The 18280-nt window shown below is 41.6% G+C and overlaps 1 protein-coding gene across 3 annotated transcripts in view; it reads right to left on the minus strand.

Moving 5' to 3' along the window:
* The window catches only part of LMBR1 (limb development membrane protein 1), a 777013-nt gene that overhangs the window by 315049 nt on the left and 443684 nt on the right, over positions 1–18280 (minus strand). For all 3 annotated transcript variants that reach the window (XM_053713821.1, XM_053713820.1, XM_053713822.1), the window contains exon 6: positions 5312–5438. In XM_053713821.1, coding sequence (XP_053569796.1) covers positions 5312–5438 — 127 coding nt within the window. The remainder of the gene's footprint in view (positions 1–5311; positions 5439–18280) is intronic.

The raw sequence follows: 18280 nt of genomic DNA on the forward strand, positions 1-18280 counted from the left end.
GATCTTAGCCAATAGCGTGCAAGCTATCCAGCATGGCGCCAGTTGGCCCTCAAGGCTATTGGCTAAGAGGTGGAAACGTCACCTCACCATAAAAAAGCGTTCTGTCGTGGGCTGCTTGAGGAGTTCAGTGCAGCGAACACTTTAGATAAATTAAGGGAATTTCAATTGATTGTATACTTTAACAAATTAAAGACCAATATTAAATAATACTCTTAAAAACAGGGGCACTTTATTTCATTAAAGTTTACAATGATGCTTATTTTTTTAAAATACTTACCTTTGAGTTATAGTAAACATAACGCCAATCCTCCGTTCGCATCTGCTGCTTTCTTTAGCAGCTCGATGACAAATCCGGCTTCCATCCGGCTTGGTCCAATCATTGTCTGCCCCCTTTGGCATCATAAATCTTCTAATGCAGCAGCAGATGCGGGCGGAGGATCGGCGTTATGTTTACCATAACACAAAGGTATTTTAAAAAATAAGCATCATTGTAAACTTTAATTAATTAAAGTGCCCCTGTTTTTAAAGAGTATTATGTAATACTGTCCTTTAATTCGTTAGTGTTTAAAATCACTTTCAGTATGAAGTATTTTATACTTCATGACTGAAAGTCCTCTTTATTTGTTTTACTGGTAAATGCAAGCATTTCACAAATGCTAGGATTTACCATCACTTTAGGAATTACTGCGGTTAATATTTTCTTTCTATAGATTTTATTAATATATATCAGAACTCACTTAAGATACATTTATTTAATTTCTGATGCATGAAAGAAAGTACATATTCATGAAGAAAAATACAAGGAACTGCAACTGATGCTTCTTATCCCAAAAATGTGACTAAGCTACCGATAAAACGTGATTACACTTCAAACAGCAAATGTTTCTATTGATTAAAAGCAAAAAAGAACTATCACCTGAAAGGAAAAGGCAACAATGCAACTGCTTCAAAATATTATTTTTAGGGGCCTTAAACACTTTGAGATGGTAATATAAAATTATAAAATATATCAAAAATCTAAAATAAACTTTCATTATTTATTTTTCCCCTTTTTCCTGTAATTCCATTCTGAAATTGTGAGCTTTTCAGTTCCTGTTAGAAATGGAAGTGCAGAACACTGTTATATTCCACACACCCATTGGCTACACACTCTAGTGACCTATTTTTTTGTTTGTTTATAAAGAGCTTTATAGAAAAATTACGACATTACATATGGTTATAATGCAAATGATAGTACAAGAATAACAAAATAATACCATACATCTTTGTCCCAATGAATAAGCCCAAGAGATTTTTCCTTTTTCATTTTTACAACTTTTTAAACAAAACTTAAACTAAAACTAGATGTGATACAATATGCCATGTATCATCTATATACGGACATTTATCTAGTCATCAAAAACAAGTAATAAAATCTGATATCACATATAGGGCAGAAATTAAAGATATAGTCTAGAGGCTACGATTTGGGTATTAATATCATAAAGTTTAGGGTGGCCTACTAACTCATATTATACCTATCTAGTCGTTCATGTGAGGCCGTTTATAGAAGATAAAGGTAAAGTAACATGAACCCTCAAAACCTTAGGTTAAACATAAAGACATACACATCTTACATTCTGCCGAGCGAAGTCTAAAGTCCATAGATTGTAGGCATTTGTATCTGCACAATGTCTAAGGATACTGACATTGAACCATTCCAGGGAGAGGAGGGAGGATAAGAGGGGGAAAAAAAGGGGGGGTGAAAAGGATCCGGTTGGGACTCAGTTTCCACTATTTTGTTATTATAAACCTGTCACTAGTGGGGAGTGGTATAGTGTTTCCCAATAGAATAAAATGTAAATAAAATGTAAAATAGTGGCATGCTACCATTTCTAAAGTGTGAGAATTCCTCCACAGCAAGGAGCTCAGATGTATTGTGTAACGATTCCTGCAAGGTTGGGGCCAAGGGGGACCTCCACCTACGTGCAATAATTAGTTGTGCACTATTAAGGCTGTATTGCAGCAGTTTCCATTTGATTTTGCACATTTTACCTGGCTTGAAGTTGAAGAGGGCGGTGGCAGGAGGTAAAGTGAATTGTTCGCCCATAACAATTTTTAGGTGATTAGTAATGCCTTCCCAATAAGGAAGCACTTTTGGGCAGAGCCACCAAATATGGGCCATTGTGCCAGGTGACCCGCACCCTCTCCAGCAGGATGCGCTAGCGTTAGGGTATATTCACTTAATTCTATCAGGGGTACCAGTGGAATAGTATTTTGTGATTTAGTTTTAGAATCCTAGGGGAAGAGGATGACTTAGAGGAGTTATAAAATATATTCTGCCACTGCTCTTTGGAGATGGAAATGCCTAGGTCAGCCTGCCAATACGACTCATAGGAATGGGATGGTAGGATAAGGGAATCATCTAATATTTTCTTTACTAGTGATAACGATCCCCGAGGCACTACCCCTCTGTGGCATAGGTGCTCAAAGCTTGTCAGGTCTCTCAACAGATCTCGTTTATAAGGTGACGTCCCAATTAAGTGTTCCAGCTGAGTATGTTTAAGCCACCTGGAGAAAACACCACCGGCGACCTCCTCCAACTGCAGCTTTGATTTTAGTGTCCCCTCCCGTGTCAAGCAAGTAAACGGGATAGTGGAATCAATATTTTTAAGACAGGGTTCAGCTAGAATAATTTCCCCAGCTAAATTCCGCATTAATCGGGATAGGTGTCATAGGGGAGATGGGTGAGGAAATCTTTTTATTCTTAGACCGGATCGAGTCCCATGTGCGAAAATAATGGGCATATAAACGTGGTGTTTTAGCTAGGGTGGGTCTGCATGCATGCTTAATCCAGCATAGTGGATCGATCAAGGGAGTTTCTAGTAGGTGGGAGTCGATAGAGGCCCATGACTTATTGGGGCTACTCTCATGCCACTCCAATATCCTTTGTAGTACCACAGCTTTATAATATTGGTAGAGCGACCGTACCCCAGCCCCCCACCACCAATTGGCTTCATAAGTACCCTCTTACTGATACGAGGTTTAATGTTACCCCATATAAAAGAGTTAATTAGCGACTGGAGTTGGTTTAAGTAGGTTATTGGAAGGTGGATCGGAGCAACCTGGAAAACCTACAATATTTGGGGAAGAGTGGTCATCTTAACCGACTGCATCCTGCCCCACCAGGAGAGAGGTTTATTTTGCCAAGTATCAAAGTCTTTTTTAATTCTATGAAGAATAGGGAGATAGTTATACTTAAACATTTTGTTAATAGAGGGGGAGAGATAAATGCCCAAATATTTAAGTTTATCATGAAGCAACTTATATGGAAAAAGACCCCTAAGGGCTTCAAAATTTCCCCTCCGCATGTTGATATTAAGGATTTCTGATTTTTGGGCGTTAATTAAAAAATTAGAGTGGAGGCCAAAACTCTCAAATTCTCCCAAGAGGTGTGGCAAAGATTTGGACGGAAAGGTGAGCAGGGTGAGCACATCATCCGCGTAGAGTGTAAGCTTATACATATTAGGGCCTAATTGGGGGCCAGTAATTTTAGGGTTATTTCTAATGCGCGATGCCAGAACTTCCATCGAGATCGCAAATAACAGCAGGGACAGGGGACACCCTATTCGATCAGAACCTTGCTGAAGGATGGGTATAAAGGCTAAATATCCTTTGGGTCATCTTGGGCCTGAGGCCAAAAGCCTTGAGGCAGAGTCGTAGGAAGTTCCAGTCCAGCCGGTCGAACGCTTTTTCTGCATCTGTTGAGATTAAGATTGTTAAGAGTGTCCGACCGACTGGACTGTTCGATCAATTGTATCACTCTAATAGTGTTATCGCGTGCTTCTCTTTCTGGAATGAAGCCTGTTTGGTCGACGTGAAGTATTTTGTTAAGTCGCATTGCCAGGATTTTGGAATACAGTTTAAGGTCGGTATTAAGTAGGGATATTGGCCTATAATTTTCTACCCTGGTAGGATCTTTTTCAGGTTTAGGTAGAACCGTAATGTGTGCTTCTAAAAAGCTTTTGGACCATGATGAGTTATTATCTATACCTTGGAACATTGATGTAAGATATGGGGTCAGCTAGGTTTTAAACTGTTTATAATACAGATTAGAAAAACCGTCAGGGCCGGGGCACTTATGAGAAGGCAAGGAGTTAATGGCTGCGAGTACCTCCTGAGGTGAAATAAATTCCTTCAGCGCCTCAACCATCTCCTCTGGAACGCCGGGGAGCTTAGCCTCCGAGATATATTGTTTAGTTGCCGTGTGGGAAGATGCAAGTGGCGGGTCTGGTAAATTGTACAGTGTACTATAAAAATCCCTAAATTTGTCCGCAATGAAAGAGCTACCTACCGTATGGTTTCCCTTCACATCAGTTAAGTTATGTATGTAAGTGCTAAGCTTACGCTCCCTAAGAGTCCTAGCCAAGGAAGGGCCTATTCTATTTAGCCAGGTACAGTTTTTTAAGGTAAAGTGCCTTAGTTTGGGCCTCTGCATATAACAATTGGTTAAACCCCATTCCTGGCCTGTTTCAGCTGGGTAGTCAGGGAGATATCTAGGGGGGCCAACTGGTGTAGGTTCTCCAGAGTACTTATAGTTTGTAAAATTCTTGCGTGCTGTAACCTGTACTGTTTATTACGTGAGGCTTTCAGTTTGATAAACACCCCTCGAAGTACAGTTTTATGGGCTTCCCATAGGGTGTGAGGGGAGATGTCCCCAGTGTTATTAAAGTTAAAATATTCTTCTATAGATTTAGACAGTTGTTGGGTGATTTCATGATTTTTAAGAAGGGATTCATCCATCCTCCAAGAGAATGGTGACAAGGGAGCCTCAATCCAATTCAATTTGATTGAGACCATTGCATGGTCTGACCAAGAAGTTGGCTCAATATCTGCGTTCCTGATTAGGTCGTATATGAGCTGATCTGAGAAGATATAGTCTATTCGGGAATAATTTTTGTGGGGATTTGAGTAGAAGGTATAGCTGCGTTGGCTTGGGTGTTTTATTCTCCATGTATCTAGTAGAGCGAGATGTTGGATATCTAGTGACCTATTTATAAATGTCTCTAATTCACCACAGCAGAGAAAGTAACCTAAGTTACAACATGGCAGCTTCTATTGTTCTATAGACACTAAACGTTACATTTATTTTCTCAATATTTAAACAACTAATGAAACTTTTAAAAAAAATATCTACATGTTATTCTCAGATTAATCTTTTCTTTGAATGCATCATTCTATCTAGCATTTATTTACTGTTTAATGTCCCTTTAAGTGAGCAGCAAAAATAAAAATAGAGAGAGAAATAGGTAGATAAAAAATATGCGATTACCATATAAAGATTCCATGCTTGCAGAACTATTGTCAATCAGCGCAGAAGCAACCCATACAATGCCAAAAATGAGGAGAGCAAGTAGTATAAGCATCACTATTGTTTCCAGGATCCGAGCCTTGATGCCCTGTAATTAAATAAAATACAGTTATTTTATATGGTACATCAACAGAATTAGATTTTCATCCTTCAAACCTGCCCCCCCTCCGCAAAAAATACATAAATAAAAATGGACACTCATATTACTTAAACGGACATGAAGTGCAAACTTTTTCTCTCATGATTCAGATAGAGAATACAATTTTAAAAAGTTTCTAATTTACTTTGTACTCTTGTTGTTCTTTGTTGAAAAGATATCTAGATAGCTAGCATGCACATCTAGAGCACTACATGACAGGAAATAGGATAAGATACAACAAAAGAACAATGGCACTACGCGGACTTTCCCTCTATTAGCATAGAGTTACCAAGTCTGCAGAGGAAATGGTGCTAGTGCATAAAAATATATATAAACTGTACAAAAAGAGGGGAAACACAAAAAAATGCGTGTTAACCCTCAAAAAGTATGCACATATAGCACCCTAGGTCCTGACTCAAAAGCAGTATGAGTCACAAGTGGGGTATAATAAAAACAGAATTTATGCTTACCTGATAAATTACTTTCTCCAACGGTGTGTCCGGTCCACGGCGTCATCCTTACTTGTGGGATATTCTCCTCCCCAACAGGAAATGGCAAAGAGCCCAGCAAAGCTGGCCATATAGTCCCTCCTAGGCTCCGCCTACCCCAGTCATTCGACCGACGGACAGGAGGAAATATATATAGGAGAAACCATATGGTAACGTGGTGACTGTAGTTAGAGAAAATAATTCATCAGACCTGATTAAAAAACCAGGGCGGGCCGTGGACCGGACACACCGTTGGAGAAAGTAATTTATCAGGTAAGCATAAATTCTGTTTTCCCCAACATAGGTGTGTCCGGTCCACGGCGTCATCCTTACTTGTGGGAACCAATACCAAAGCTTTAGGACACGGATGAAGGGAGGGAGCAAATCAGGTCACCCAAACGGAAGGTACCAAGGCTTGCAAAACCTTTCTCCCAAAAATAGCCTCCGAAGAAGCAAAAGTATATAATTTAAAAAATTTGGTCAACAGGAACCTCATTCTTGAAGGCCCATGTGGAAGCCACAGCCCTAGTGGAGTGAGCTGTGATACTTTCAGGAGGCTGCCGTCCGGCAGTCTCAAAAGCCAATCGGATGATGCTTTTAAACCAAAAGGAAAGAGAGGTAGAAGTTGCTTTTTTACCTCTCCTTTAACCAGAATAAACAACAAACAAAGAAGATGTTTGTCTAAAATCTTCAGTAGCCTCTAAATAGAATTTTAGAGCACGGACAACGTCCAAATTGTGTAACAAACGTTCCTTCTATGAAACTGGATTCGGACACAAAGAAGGTACAACTATCTCCTGGTTAATATTTTTGTTGGAAACAACCTTCGGAAGAAAACCAGGCTCAGTACGTAAAACCACCTTATCTGCATGGACCAGATAGGGCGGAGAACACTGCAGAGCAGATAACTCAGAAACTCTTCTAGCGGAAGAAATTGCAACCTAAAACAAAACTTTCCAAGATAATAACTTAATATCTACGGAATGTAAGGGTTCAAACGGAACCCCTTGAAGAACTGAAAGAACTAGATTAAGACTCCAGGGAAGAGTCAAAGGTCTGTAAACAGGCTTGATTCTAACCAGAGCCTGAACAAACGCTTAAACGTCTGGCACAGCTGCCAGCCTTTTGTGAAGTAAAACAGATAAAGCAGAGATCTGTCCCTTCAGAGAACTCGCAGAAAATCCTTTCTCCAAACCTTCTTGTAGAAAGGAAAGAATCTTAGGAATTTTTATCTTGTTCCATGGGAATCCTTTAGATTCACACCAACAGATATATTTTTTCCATATATTATGGTAAATTTTTCTAGTTACAGGCTTTCTAGCCTGAATAAGAGTATCTATTACAGAATCTGAAAACCCACGCTTTGATAAAATCAAGCGTTCAAACTCCAAGCAGTCAGTTGGAGGAAAACCAGATTCGGATGTTCGAATGGACCCTGAATAAGAAGGTCCTGTCTCAAAGGTAGCTTCCATGGTGGAGCCGATGACACATTCACCAGGTCTGCATACCAAGTCCTGCGTGGCCACACAGGAACTATCAAGATCACCGAAGCCCTCTCCAGATTGATCCTGGCTACCAGCCTGGGAATGAGAGGAAACGGTGGGAATACATAAGCTAGGTTGAAGATCCAAGGTGCTACTATTGTATCCAATAGAGTCGCCTTGGGATCCCTGGATTTGGACCCGTAACAAGGGACCATGAAGTTCTGACGAGAGGCCATCAGAACCATGTCTGGAATGCCCCATAATTGAGTTATTTGGGCAAAGATTTCCAGATGGAGTTCCCACTCCCCCGGATGCTCCTCCATCGCCAGGGAACTCCTTGTTACCCCCTGATGGTTGATATATGTAACAGTCGTCATGATGTCTGATTGAAACCTTATGAATTTGGCCTTTGCTAGTCGAGGCCAAGCCTTGAGAGCATTGAATATCGCTCTCAGTTCCATTACATTTATCGGGAGAAGAGAGTCTTCCCGAAACCATAGACCCTGAGCTTTCAGGGGTTCCCAGACCGCGCCCCAGCCCACCAGACTGGCGTCGGTCGTGACAATGACCCACTCTGGTCTGCGGAAGCTCATTCCCTGTGACAGGTTGTCCAGGGTCAGCCACCAACGGAGTGAATCTCTGGTTATTTGATCTACTTGTATCGTCTGAGACAAGCCTGTATAATCCCCATTCCACTGTCTGAGCATGCACAGGTGTAATGGTCTTAGATGAATTCGTGCAAAAGGAACTATGTCCATTGCCGCAACCATCAAACCTATTACTTCCATGCACTGCGCTATGGAAGGAAGAAGAACAGAATGAAGTACCTGACAAGAGCTTAGAAGTTTTGATTTTCTGGCCTCTGTCAGAAAAACCTTAATTTCTAAGGAAACTATTATTGTTCCCAAGAAGGGAACTCTTGTTGATGGGGACAGAGAACTTTTTTCTATGTTCACTTTCCACCTGTGAGATCTGAGAAAGGCTAGGACAATGTCCGTATGAGCCCTTGCTTTTGACAGAGACGACACTTGAATCAGGATGTCGTCCAAGTAAGGTACTACTGCAATGCCCCTTGGTCTTAGCACCGCTAGAAGGGACCCTAGTACCCTTGTGAAAATCCTTGGAGCAGTGGCTAATCCGAATGGAAGTGCCACAAACTGGTAATGCTTGTCCAGAAAGGCGAACCTTAGGAACCGAAAATGTTCCTTGTGGATAGGAATACGTAGGTACGCATCCTTTAAGTCCACCGTGGTCATGAATTGACCTTCCTGGATGGTAGGAAGGATCGTTCGAATGGTTTCCATTTTGAACAATGAAACCCTTAGAAACTTGTTTAGAATCTTGAGATCTAAAATAGGTCTGAATGTTCCCTCTTTTTTGGGAATTATGAACAGTTTGGAGTAAAAACCCATCCCTTGTTCTCCTAATGGAACAGGATGAATCACTCCCATGCTTAACAGGTCTTCTACACAGTGTAAGAATGCCTGTTCGAAGATAATTGAGACCCGTGGAACCTTCCCCTTGGGGGTAGTTCCCTGAATTCCAGGAGATAACCTTGAGAAACTATTTCTAGCGCCCAAGGATCCTGAACATCTCTTGCCCCAGCCTGAGCAAAGAGAGAAAGTCTGCCCCCCACCAGATGCTTCCCAGATCGGGGGCCAACACTTCATGCTCTTTTGGTAGCAGTGGCAGGTGACTTGGCCTGCTTACCCTTGTTCCAGCCTTGCATCGGCCTCCAGGCTGGCTTGGTTTGAGAAGTATTACCCTCTTGCTTAGAGGGTGTAGAATTTGAGGCTGGTCCGTTTCTGCGAAAGGGACGAAAATTTGGCTTATTTTTAGCCTTAAAAGACCTATCCAGAGGAAGGGCGTGGCCCTTTCCCCCAGTGATGTCTGAAATAATCTCTTTCAAGTCAGGGCCAAACAGTGTTTTACCCTTGAAAGGGATGTTAAGCAAAAGCGCTCTGCGCGCCACGATAGCAAACCCTGAATTATTCGCCGCTAATCTAGCTAATTGCAAAGCGGCATCTAAAATAAAAGAGTTAGCCAATTTAAGAGCTTGAACTCTGTCCAAAACCTCCTCGTACGAAGATTCTTTATTGAGCGACTTTTCTAGTTCTTCGAACCAGAAACACGCAGCTGTAGTGACAGGAACAATGCATGAAATTGGTTGTAGAAGGTAACCTTGCTGAACAAACATCTTTTTAAGCAAACCCTCTAACCTTTAATCCATAGGATCTTGAAAGCACAACTATCTTCTATAGGAATAGAAGTGCGTTTGTTTAGAGTAGAAACCGCCCCCTCGACCTTGGGGACTGTATGCTATAAGTCCTTTCTGGGGTCGACTATAGGAAATAATTTCTTAAATATAGGGGGAGGACAAAAGGTATGCCGGGCCTTTCCCACTCCTTATTTACTATGTCCGCCACCCGCTTGGGTATAGGAAAAACATCGGGGGGCACCGGAACCTCTAGGAACTTCTCCATCTTACCTAATTTCTCTGGAATGACCAAATTGTCACAATCATCCAGAGTAGATAATACCTCCTTAAGTAGTGCGTGGAGATGTTGTAATTTAAATTTAAAAGTTACAATATCAGGTTCTGCTTGTTGAGAAATTTTCCCTGAATCTGAAATTTCTCCCTCAGACAAAACCTCCCTCCTGGCCCCTTCAGATAGGTGTGAGGGTATGTCAGAACAGATATCATCAGCGTCCTCTTGCTCTTCAGTGTTTAAAACAGAGCAATCACGCTTTCTCTGATAAGTAGGCATTTTGGAAAAAATGCATGCAATAGAATTATCCATTACAGCCATTAATTGTTGTATGGTAATAAGTATTGGCGCACTAGATGTACTAGGGGCCTCTTGTGTGGGCAAAACTGGTGTAGACACAGAAGGGGATGATGCAGTACCATGCTTACTCCCCTCATTAGAGGAATCATCTTGGGCAATATCATATCTATGGCATTATTATCCCTACTTTGTTTGGACATTATGACACAAATATATCACATATATTTAAATGAGGAGACACATTGGCTTTCATACATATAGAACATCGTTATCTGATGGTTCAGACATGTTAAATAGGCTTAAACTTGTCAACAAAGCACAAAAAACGTTTTACAATAAAACCGTTACTGTCCCTTTAAATTTTAAACTGAACACACTTTATTACTGAATATGTGAAAAAGTATGAAGGAATTGTTCAAAATTCACCAAAATTTCACCACAGTAACTTAAAGCCTTAAAAGTATTGCACACCAAATTTGAAAGCTTTAACCCTTAAAATAACGGAACCGGAGCCGTTTTTACATTTAACCCCTATACAGTCCCAGGTATCTGCTTTGCTGAGACCCAACCAAGCCCAGAGGGGAATACGATACCAAATGATGCCTTCTATAAGCTTTTTCAGTGGTTCTTAGCTCCTCACACCTGCATCTGCATGCCATGCTTTCCAAAAACAACTGCGCATTAGAGGTGCGAAAATGAGGCTCTGTCTATGACTAGAAAAGGCCCCCAGTGAAAAAGGTGTCCAATACAGTGCCTGCCGTTTTTATTAAAACAATCCCCAAGATTTAACAACTATTAAAAGTAATAATCTGCCAAATATACTTAGTAAAGCAATCGTTTTAGCCCAGAAAAATGTCTACCAGTTTTTTAAGCCCTAATGAAGCCCTTTATTCTTTTACTTAAACTAAGAAAATGGCTTACCGGTTCCCATAGGGAAAATGACAGCTTCCAGCATTACCGAGTCTTGTTAGAAATGTGTCATACCTCAAGCAGCAAAGTCTGCCCACTGTTTCCCCCAACTGAAGTTACTTCATCTCAACAGTCCTGTGTGGAAAACATAATTTATGCTTACCTGATAAATTCCTTTCTTCTGTTGTGCGATCAGTCCACGGGTCATCATTACTTCTGGGATATAACTCCTCCCCAACAGGAAATGCAAGAGGATTCACCCAGCAGAGCTGATATAGCTCCTCCCCTCTACGTCAGTCCCAGTCATTCGACCAAGAATCAACGAGAAAGGAGTAACCAAGGGTGAAGTGGTGACTGGAGTATAATTTAAAAGATATTTACCTGCCTTAAAAAACAGGGCGGGCCGTGGACTGATCGCACAACAGAAGAAAGGAATTTATCAGGTAAGCATAAATTATGTTTTCTTCTGTTATGTGCGATCAGTCCACGGGTCATCATTACTTCTGGGATACCAATACCAAAGCAAAAGTACACGGATGACGGGAGGGATAGGCAGGCTCATTATACAGAAGGAACCACTGCCTGAAGAACCTTTCTCCCAAAAATAGCCTCCGAAGAAGCAAAAGTGTCAAATTTGTAAAATTTGGAAAAAGTATGAAGCGAAGACCAAGTTGCAGCCTTGCAAATCTGTTCAACAGAGGCCTCATTCTTAAAGGCCCAAGTGGAAGCCACAGCTCTAGTGGAGTGAGCTGTAATTCTTTCAGGAGGCTGCTGTCCAGCAGTCTCATAGGCTAAACGTATTATGCTACGAAGCCAAAAAGAGAGAGAGGTAGCAGAAGCTTTTTGACCTCTCCTCTGTCCAGAATAAACGACAAACAGGGAAGAAGTTTGGCGAAAATTTTTAGTTGCCTGCAAGTAGAACTTGAGGGCACGAACTACATCCAGATTGTGTAGAAGACGTTCCTTCTTTGAAGAAGGATTTGGACACAAGGATGGAACAACAATCTCTTGATTGATATTCCTGTTAGTAACTACCTTAGGTAAGAACCCAGGTTTAGTACGCAGAACTACCTTATCTGAGTGAAAAATCAGATAAGGAGAATCACAATGTAATGCTGATAACTCAGAGACTCTTCGAGCCGAGGAAATAGCCATTAAAAACAGAACTTTCCAAGATAACAATTTTATATCAATGGAATGAAGGGGTTCAAATGGAACACCTTGTAAAACGTTAAGAACTAAGTTTAAACTCCATGGCGGAGCAACGGCTTTAAACACAGGCTTGATCCTAGCTAAAGCTTGACAAAAGGCCTGGACGTCTGGATTTTCTGACAGACGCCTGTGTAACAAGATGGACAGAGCTGAAATCTGTCCCTTTAATGAACTAGCCGATAAACCCTTTTCTAAACCTTCTTGTAGAAAAGACAATATCCTAGGGATCCTAACCTTACTCCAGGAGTAACGTTTGGATTCGCACCAGTATAGGTATTTGCGCCATATTTTATGGTAAATCTTTCTGGTAACAGGCTTCCTAGCCTGGATCAGGGTATCAATAACCGACTCAGAAAAACCACGCTTTGATAAAATCAAGCGTTCAATTTCCAAGCAGTCAGTTTCAGAGAAGTTAGATTTTGATGTTTGAATGGACCCTGTATCAGAAGGTCCTGTCTCAGAGGTAGAGACCAAGGTGGACAGGATGACATGTCCACTAGATCTGCATACCAAGTCCTGCGTGGCCATGCAGGCGCTATTAGAATCACAGATGCTCTCTCTTGTTTGATTTTCGCAATCAATCGAGGAAGCAGCGGGAAGGGTGGAAACACATAAGCCATCCCGAAGTTCCAAGGTGCTGTCAAAGCATCTATCAGAACCGCTCCCGGATCCCTGGATCTGGACCCGTAGTGAGGAAGTTTGGCGTTCTGGCGAGACGCCATGAGATCTATCTCTGGTTTGCCCCAACGTCGAAGTATTTGGGCAAAAATCTCCGGATGAAGTTCCCACTCTCCCGGATGAAAAGTCTGGCGACTCAAGAAATCCGCCTCCCAGTTCTCCACTCCCGGGATGTGGATTGCTGACAGGTGGCAAGAGTGAGACTCTGCCCAGCGAATTATCTTTGATACTTCCATCATTGCTAGGGAGCTTCTTGTCCCTCCCTGATGGTTGATGTAAGCTACAGTCGTGATATTGTCCGACTGAAACCTGATGAACCCCTGAGTTGTTAATTGGGGCCAAGCTAGAAGGGCATTGAGAACTGCCCTCAATTCCAGAATGTTTATTGGAAGGAGACTCTCCTCCTGATTCCATAATCCCTGAGTCTTCAGAGAATTCCAGACAGCGCCCCAACCTAGCAGGCTGGCGTCTGTTGTTACGATTGTCCAGTCTGGCCTGCTGAATGGCATCCCCCTGGACAGGTGTGGCCGATAAAGCCACCATAGAAGAGAATTTCTGGTCTCTTGATTCAGATTCAGGGTAGGGGACAAATCTGAGTAATCCCCATTCCACTGACTTAGCATGCACAATTGCAGCGGTCTGAGGTGTAGGCGTGCAAAAGGTACTATGTCCATTGCCGCTACCATTAAGCCGATCACCTCCATGCATTGAGCTACTGACGGGTGTTGAATGGAATGAAGGACACGGCATGCATCCTGAAGCCTTGTTAACCTGTCTTCTGTCAGGTAAATCTTCATTTCTACAGAATCTATAAGAGTCCCCAAGAATGGAACTCTTGTGAGAGGAAAAAGAGAACTTTTCTTTTCGTTCACTTTCCATCCATGCGACCTTAGAAATGCCAGAACTAACTCTGTATGAGACTTGGCAGTTTGAAAGCTTGAAGCTTGTATTAGAATGTCGTCTAGGTACGGAGCTACCGAAATCCCTCGCGGTCTTAGTACCGCCAGAAGGGCACCCAGAACCTTTGTGAAGATTCTTGGGGCCGTAGCCAATCCGAATGGAAGAGCTACAAACTGGTAGTGCCTGTCTAGGAAGGCAAACCGTAGATACCGTTGATGATCTTTGTGAATCGGTATGTGAAGGTAAGCATCTTTTAAATCCACTGTGGTCATGTACTGACCCTTTTGGATCATAGGTAAGATTGTCCGAATAGTTTCCATTTTGAACGATGGAACTCTTAGGAATTTGTTTAGAATCTTTAAATCTAAGATTGGCCTGAAAGTCCCCTCTTTTTTGGGAACCACAAACAGGTTTGAGTAGAACCCTTGTCCTTGTTCCGACCGCGGAACTGGATGGATCACTCCCATTAATAACAGATCTTGTACACAGCGTAGAAACGCTTCTTTCTTTATCTGGTTTGTTGACAACCTTGACAGATGAAATCTCCCTTTTGGGGGAGATAATTTGAAGTCTAGAAGGTATCCCTGAGATATGATCTCCAGCGCCCAGGGATCCTGAACATCTCTTGCCCAGGCCTGAGCGAAGAGAGAAAGTCTGCCCCCCACTAGATCCGGTCCCGGATCGGGGGCTCTCGGTTCATGCTGTCTTTGGGGCAGCAGCAGGTTTCCTGGCCTGTTTGCCCTTATTCCAGGACTGGTTAGGTTTCCAGCCTTGCCTGTAACGAGCAACAGCTCCTTCCTGTTTTGGTGCAGTGGAGGTTGACGCTGCTCCAGGTTTGAAATTCCGAAAGGGACGAAAATTAGACTGTCTAGCCTTAGCTTTGGCTTTGTCTTGAGGTAGGGCGTGGCCCTTACCTCCTGTAATGTCAGCGATAATTTCTTTCAACCCGGGCCCAAATAAAGACTGCCCCTTGAAAGGTATATTAAGTAATTTAGACTTAGAAGTAACATCAGCTGACCAGGATTTTAGCCACAGTGCTCTACGTGCCTGTATGGCGAATCCAGAGTTCTTAGCCGTAAGTTTGGTTAAATGTACTACGGCCTCCGAAATGAATGAATTGGCTAGTTTAAGGACTCTAAGCCTGTCCATAATGTCGTCTAGCGTAGATGAACTAAGGTTCTCTTCCAGAGACTCAATCCAAAATGCTGCCGCAGCCGTAATCGGCGCGATACATGCAAGGGGTTGCAATATAAAACCTTGTTGAACAAACATTTTCTTAAGGTAACCCTCTAATTTTTTATCCATTGGATCTGAAAAAGCACAGCTATCCTCCACCGGGATAGTGGTACGCTTAGCTAAAGTAGAAACTGCTCCCTCCACCTTAGGGACCGTTTGCCATAAGTCCCGAGTAGTGGCGTCTATTGGAAACATCTTTCTAAATATTGGAGGGGGTGAGAACGGCACACCGGGTCTATCCCACTCCTTAGTAACAATTTCAGTTAATCTCTTAGGTATAGGAAACACGTCAGTACTCGCCGGTACCGCAAAGTATTTATCCAACCTACACATTTTCTCTGGTATTGCAATGGTGTTACAATCATTGAGAGCTGCTAAGACCTCCCCTAGTAATGCACGGAGGTTCTCCAATTTAAATTTAAAATTTGAAATATCTGAATCCAATCTGTTTGGATCAGAACCGTCACCCACAGAATGAAGCTCTCCGTCCTCATGCTCTGCAAGCTGTGACGCAGTATCAGACATGGCCCTAGTATTGTCAGCGCACTCTGTTCTCACCCCAGAGTGATCACGCTTGCCTCTTAGTTCTGGTAATTTAGACAAAACTTCAGTCATAACAGTAGCCATATCATGTAATGTTATCTGTAATGGCCGCCCAGATGTATTAGGCGCCATAATATCACGCACCTCCCGGGCGGGAGATGCAGGTACTGCCGCGTGAGGCGAGTTAGTCGGCATAACTCTCCCCTCGCAGTTTGGTGAAATTTGTTCACATTGTACAGATTGACTTTTATTTAAAGTAGCATCAATACAGTTAGTACATAAATTTCTATTGGGCTCCACCTTGGCATTGGAACAAATGACACAGATATCATTCTCTGAGTCAGACATGTTTAACACACTAGCAATAACTTGCAACCTGGTTATAATCTTTTTTAACAAAAACGTACTGTGCCTCAAAGAGGTACTTAAACGATTAAATGACAGTTGAGATAATGAACTGAAACAGTTATAGCATCAAGTTTAAAATAACACAACTTTTAGCAAAGGTTTGTTCCCATTAGTAAATAACTAAATTTGACATAAAAAATTATAGAGTAACGTTTTTATTCACAGTCAATAAAAATTCTCACAGCTCTGCTGAGAGAATGTACCTCCCTTCAAAGAAGTTTGAAGACCCCTGAGATCTGTCAGTGAACCGGATCATGCAGGAAATATAATAGTAGCTGACTGGAATTTTTTGATGCGTAGCAAAAGAGCGCCAAAAACGGCCCCTCCCCCTCACACACAGCAGTGAGGAGAAACGAAACTGTCACAATTTAAAGCAGACAACTGCCAAGTGGAAAATAATGCCCAAACATTTATTTACTCAGTACCTCAGCAATGTAAACGATTCTACATTCCAGCAAAAACGTTTAACATGACAATATTTATTAAAAGGATTAGTGACCTTTAACAGAGTAGTTCCGGTGAAAAACCATTCCCAGAATACTGAAGTGTATACATACATGTCATTATAACGGTATAGCAGGATTTTTTCATCAATTCCATTCAGAAAATAAAAACTGCTACATACCTCAATGCAGATTCATCTGCCCGCTGTCCCCTGATCTGAAGTCTTTACCTCCCTCAGATGGCCGAGAACAGCAATATGATCTTAACTACTCCGGTTAAAATCATAGTAAAAAACTCTGGTAGATTCTTCTTCAAACTCTGCCAGAGAAGTAATAACACGCTCCGGTGCTATTGTAAAATAACAAACTTTTGATTGAAGTCATAAAAACTAAGTATAATCACCATAGTCCTCTCACACATCCTATCTAGTCGTTGGGTGCAAGAGAATGACTGGGACTGACGTAGAGGGGAGGAGCTATATCAGCTCTGCTGGGTGAATCCTCTTGCATTTCCTGTTGGGGAGGAGTTATATCCCAGAAGTAATGATGACCCGTGGACTGATCGCACATAACAGAAGAAACAGCTATCGATTTTAGTAACGGTTGCTAAAATCATTTTCCTCTTACAAACAGAAATCTTCATCTCTTTTCTGTTTCAGAGTAAATAGTACATACCAGCACTATTTTAAAATAACAAACTCTTGATTGAAGAACAAAAACTACATTTAAACACCAAAAAACTCTAAGCCATCTCCGTGGAGATGTTGCCTGTGCAACGGCAAAGAGAATGACTGGGGTAGGCGGAGCCTAGGAGGGACTATATGGCCAGCTTTGCTGGGCTCTTTGCCATTTCCTGTTGGGGAGGAGAATATCCCACAAGTAAGGATGACGCCGTGGACCGGACACACCTATGTTGGAGAAATATAACCTTTATTTCAAAATTATTTTAAAAAAAATATAGGAACAACACAAACATTTAAAAACGTCTTAGAGGTTCAGATTGTATACATGGTGATAATCAGGAGGATAATATAAATAAGGCTGGCCTGTTAGTAACCACAGTAATTAATGCTCCTCTCTGTATTATAAATTAGCTCAGTGCAACCGATGTAGAATGGTTCTCCCTATATGGGTTAATAATACCACCAGTGTAATGAAAACTAAGGTTGATTGTGTACTGTTCATGTATAAGTCATGAGTCCTGTTAGGTACTCAATGTGTGAGAAAATTTCTAGAAAAGGATTCAACACAGTATTACCCCTTTAATATAGGAATCAAATTTATATCACATACGATTCAAATTATAACACAAACCTGTAATGCTAAGAGCAAGTGTAGCTTATAATCTACAGAACCAAAACAGAAGCGCTCAGTACTGGCAGAGTGCACCGTCTATACTAAGCCCCGTGGTTAAAATGTTTCACTGAGGGCAGTATAAAGGGATAATATGTATCAAGTAAAAAAAAAAAATATATATATATATATATAGCAATAACTTGAGACCGCACTCTGAGGACTTAATCTAAACCACTTCCTTGGTGTTTTAATTCATGTAACGTTTCGGGGTCTCCCCCTTTATCAAACATGTTTGATAAAGGGGGAGACCCCGAAACGTTACATGAATTAAAACACCACGGAAGTGGTTTGGATTAAGTCCTCAGAGTGCGGTCTCAAGTTATTGCTAAATGTGCGTTTTTATGC

The sequence above is a fragment of the Bombina bombina genome, chromosome 5 (assembly GCF_027579735.1).
Source record: "Bombina bombina isolate aBomBom1 chromosome 5, aBomBom1.pri, whole genome shotgun sequence".
Taxonomy (NCBI): Eukaryota; Metazoa; Chordata; class Amphibia; order Anura; family Bombinatoridae; genus Bombina; species Bombina bombina.